General features: G+C 43.9%; 1 protein-coding gene across 1 annotated transcript in view; it reads left to right on the top strand.

Moving 5' to 3' along the window:
• Positions 1–4,184, top strand: part of LOC107145116 (cartilage associated protein) — a 25,663-nt gene extending 21,479 nt beyond the window's left edge. The window contains exons 6-8 of the mRNA XM_048795375.1: positions 1,243–1,388; positions 2,264–2,347; positions 3,684–4,184. Coding sequence (XP_048651332.1) covers positions 1,243–1,388; positions 2,264–2,347; positions 3,684–3,737 — 284 coding nt within the window. The 3' untranslated portion in view covers positions 3,738–4,184. The remainder of the gene's footprint in view (positions 1–1,242; positions 1,389–2,263; positions 2,348–3,683) is intronic.
• The last annotated feature ends 532 nt before the right edge of the window (positions 4,185–4,716 follow it).

Genomic DNA, 4,716 nt, shown 5'->3' with positions numbered 1-4,716 from the left:
TGTATATATGTGTATATATATATATATATATATATATATATATATATATATATATATATATACCTGTATATTACATAACAGTCCATTAGGTTTCCATGGCCTTTTCTGAGTGCACAAAGCTAGAGTCTTAGGCGTTTAGAGTATTGTAGATGTGTCCTGGCTCTGGCAGCTCAAAATCTCCCTGCATGTCAAAAACTGTGGCAAACACTTGTAAACACTGGTAGACCAAAACCTCCAGCTTTGCATGTTACTCCCCCAAAGTATTTGTTTTCTGGAGTTATAAAGAGTATACATAAAACTCACTGCCTTGAAGAGGCCTGCTGAGATTGGCTTCAAACTTGCAATCCTTCTGCTTCAGCCTCCCCAATCTCTGGGATTATAGGTACCAACCTGACCTCACTAAGTTTTTTAAGGGCAAGTGTTGTTCCTTACGATTGAACCCTTTAGTGGCCCTGATGGCCTTGTGAATAGTAAGTGCCCCTAAGCTTGGGTTTGAAGTTGTCATTACAAGAAATAACCTCTGGGTGGCACAATTTATTCATATCCAAGCTCAGGTCACACCTACCAACCAAAGCATTGGCAGAAATGTTCTTCCTCAGTTTTAAATTGGAGTGGAATGTGACAGAATGAATACCCTGGGTCTTCTGTATCATTATATCTTCCCGTTTGCCCCACTCCCAAGGTAAATTCTAACCCTTCAGATCCTTTGTTGAAAGTGTTGAAAGCTAAATACAGAAGCAGAGGTGGGAACCCCAGTCCTACGAGGCAGCAGGACCCAATGACTTTAAATCTCTTCCATCTCTGAGGATCCACCGTCGTTCATCTTCCAAATCTGGTTTAGTTGTAGGGGCCCACCTGTATCTGGAGATTATAGACCCAGGAACTGGATCTTCTTGCTGAGCCACTTATCTGCTTTGAGCCCAGGACAGTCCAGGGTGTGGGACCCCGCCTTCTTTGGCTGGTGCCAGGGGCCTGAGACCAGCCCATGTCCCCAGAGCCTGAAGTGTTGGGCAGGACTGCCATGGCATCTGCCTACCAAGGAATCTGGCCTCCAGGCTGCATGGAGTCCTTACCTGTGACCTTCCACCTTGATTGCAGTCAGTCACAGGCTTTCCAGAGCAGGAGCTGCAAAGAAGGGGCTCATTCATGACCCTAGGAAGGAGAGCTAGAGCTGGGGGTAACTGGGGGGAGGTTGCAGACATGGCTTGCTGATTTGCTCATCGTCTTCTTTCCCGGATCCAGTGAGTGACCTGAAGAATGCAGCCCCCTGTGCGGTCAGCTATCTTCTCTTTGACCAGAATGACAAGGTCATGCAGCAGAACCTGGTATACTACCAGTTCCACAGGGACAAGTGGGGCCTCTCGGACGAGCATTTCCAGCCCAGACCAGTGAGTGCCCTGCAGCCAGGCCCTGACTTTTCCTTTCCTTCTCTTCAGCCTGACTTTCAGAAGACTTAAGAGAAAGAGTTCTTTCAGGAACAAACTGGTTTCTGTTGTGTTTTGGTCTTAACATTTTATTGCTTTATTCTGGTTTCTGAATCTGTAAACATGACATATGTCAAATGTTAACAGAAATATTTTACTTAGAAAGTGAGATTCTCTCAAAATCTCACACCTTCACTTTATCCCAAACTTTATAATAAGGCTACACATTTACACTTATATACAGCCTGTATTTTTTTAAAAAATAGGATCCTGCTTCACACACTGTTTTGCATGAAGACTTTTCTAGGCCATACCCACAGATTCACTTTACTAATATTTTTCAATAGCACCAGGGTAGGCTCTCTTGTAAACAGACTATCATTTAATTTCCTTAATGGACAAACTCAAAGTTTTGCATGTTTTGTTAAGGACTCCATTAATTATGTGTGATTTTCGAGAGATCTTTTCTGGTTTATCTTTGGGATGAAGACCATTGGGATTTTTATATGCTGTCCTGGGTTGTCATAAATACATCTTCCTTCACATCTCATTCTCCCACTACTACACACATGCTCACAAACTCCTCTCCTTTACCCAAGGTGGCTATTTAAAAAAAAAAAAAATTGAAATGTATTTCATATACTATAGACTTCACCTTTTTCAAGTGTATAATTCAGTGGCTGTTGCTGTACTCACAGAGTTCTCCAAACATTGCCACTCTGTCCTTTTAAACATTCTCGTCCCCCCAGAAAGAAATCCCATACCCATTGCCTCCTCTTCCTCCCATTCCTGACATGGAAAGGTGGGTCCTATAAGCTGTTCTCTGTTTGTCTGAACAGGAAGCAGTTCAGTTCTTTAATGTGACTACCCTCCAGAAAGAGCTGTATGACTTTGCTAAGGAAAATATAATGGATGATGATGAGGTAAGTTTTCATGCTTAGCACACGTCTGGCTGAGAGAAAATATTACTCACGCCTTTGCTAAAGTCACTGCAAGGCTGGGGTGTCCCTGAAATAAGAAACAGAAGGGGACCTTGAGAAAGACAGTTGCTGTGGGTGTTTTAATGAAAGGCAGAACGCTGGCATGGAGGAGCCCAGCTTTCTAGGAAACCCAGGCTGCAGTGCCACGTTTCCCGAAGGTGCCATGTGTGGAGTGACGCTCCAGGAATCTGCAGCAGTCATCCAGCCAGCCATCATCTTTTAACTTTATAAAGACACAGTGAATTTTCAATGGCTCAGCACTCTGAAAATACTTCAACTCCCCTTTCCAATTTTTCTATCAGAGTGTTATCTTTTTTTTTTTTTTTTTGGTAAATGATGTCCTTGCTGTAAGCATTTTAAGTTTGATTAAGTCTTAAGTCTCTTAGCCAACTCCTTTTTTGACTAGTCTAAACTGGTTGTGGACTAGCCATTTAGTGGAGGGGCAGTGAAGCCACAGAAAAGCCATCGTTAGGAGTATTATTTAGAGAGATGGGTTTGGAACAAATTGAAAACTGCTTTCTAGAAAAGCTGAGGACCTACCATGTTGGAGCTGGAAGAACCCTAAGACCCTGTTCTGGTCTGACCCTTCACATTATAGGTGAGGAGTCTGGGAGACCAAAAGTTCTGTGACCTGTGAGGCTAGACCCAGAGGCCCAGCCTCCAGGTGAAACACCTCCAAACAAGACATCATCAGGGAATCTTCTGTGCTCAGACTTGTGTAGGACAGATCCGTCACTAGCATGAAGGAACTGAGCCTCAATTCTTTCTTTATGAAGCAGAAGTAATAATATCCCCCTCCCAGGGTTGTAAGTGGAAGCACTTTGTAAACCAGGATGTGATGTGAGGGTCTAAGCCTTGGGTTGGGTTGAAGCAGAGACTGAGGGGTCACAGGAATGCTTTGGGGCCAGTCTCCAAAGGCAGTTTTGCTGGCCAGATACCAACAGTGTTGGCTACTGTGGTTTGGGAGATGTGGTCTGGTGGTTGAGGCAGAAAGAGACAGATGAAAGGGAGGGAAGCCCAGAGGACTTTACAGAGGGTGGCTGAACTGTCCATTTCACAGAGGCTGGCTGTGGGGTGGGAAAGAGAGTGCTTGGCATGGAGTTCACATGGAATGGGAGCTGAGATACCTTCCGCAGGGTCCGTCCTCTGGACCCCAGGCCAGTGGAGAAGACCTGCTTTGGCCCAAGCAGCCAGCCAGCAGTGGCTTCTTGCAAACAGTTCTGCCCACCAGCACTTTTACGTTCAGGTAAATCACACAGGTTCCTTTTGTCTCTTACAGGGAGAGGTTGTGGAATATGTGGATGACCTCTTGGACCTGGAGGAGACTGACTAGTCCCGGGCAACCAAAGAGACTTCCTTACGAAGTTCCAGGAAACAGATTCTTTGTCCTCCTTTTCCCAAAAGCCCAGATTTTTGATACCTCAAAGCCTTCCCTTTACAAAGTAAAAGGGAAGCCCCCATCTCTTTCACTACATCTAACCAGGGTGAGCCTGTCTTCTGTATTCACACCTATCTTCCTTATGTTCACACCTCTCTTTCCATATTCCTACCTGCCTTCCCTGCATTCACACCTGTTTTCCTCATGTTCACACCTGTCCTTCTTCACACCTGTCTTCCCCATGTTCACACCTGTCTCCCCTGAATTTGCATCTGTTTTCTCTGTGTTCATACATGCCTTTCTTACTTTTGGCTGGAAGGGCAGTTTTCCATGGTTTGTCCCCCCCACCCCCCAAAAAATCAGTATTATTTTTTAAATAAGAAAAACACTCTTAAAAGATGATAATTGTGTAAATTCCTTTTGGTCCCTTTGCTCTTCCAGATTTTAATCTCTTCTCCTACCCAGGAAAAAAATGGAAGTAGGCAAAGGCTAAATTTCTCCAAACCTCCTGATGGTCTTTATTTGATCTAACCTGTACCACTTCTTGCACCTATTGAAAAACAAGTTGGGTGAATATGCAGAATACAGAAATATGGGTTTTCCCCAACACTTTTCAATCTCCAAAAATCTTATAAGGATCAGCCAACCTCTTTTGAGAACAATTCTCAGTCTTAAAGTCTTAGCGTCATAAGTCTTAAGAGTTGCAAATGGAAGAAAGCCAGAGGGAATCTAGTTTCATTCATTCTTTCAACGAATATTTGTTGAATATCTGCTGTTGCCAGGCATTGACCTGGGTACCAGTGATACTGCAAAGAATAACAGGAAAAAAAAATCCTGGTCTCACAGAGCCTACATTCTATAGGACAAGGAAGGCAACCAGCCAACAGGAAGAAATATACACATGGTATCAGACAGTGATGATTGCTATGGGAAA

Source organism: Marmota marmota, unplaced genomic scaffold (assembly GCF_001458135.2).
Source record: "Marmota marmota marmota unplaced genomic scaffold, marMar, whole genome shotgun sequence".
Classification (NCBI taxonomy): Eukaryota; Metazoa; Chordata; class Mammalia; order Rodentia; family Sciuridae; genus Marmota; species Marmota marmota.
Note: the sequence above shows the minus strand (reverse complement) of the source record. Positions and strands in the feature narration are given on the sequence as shown.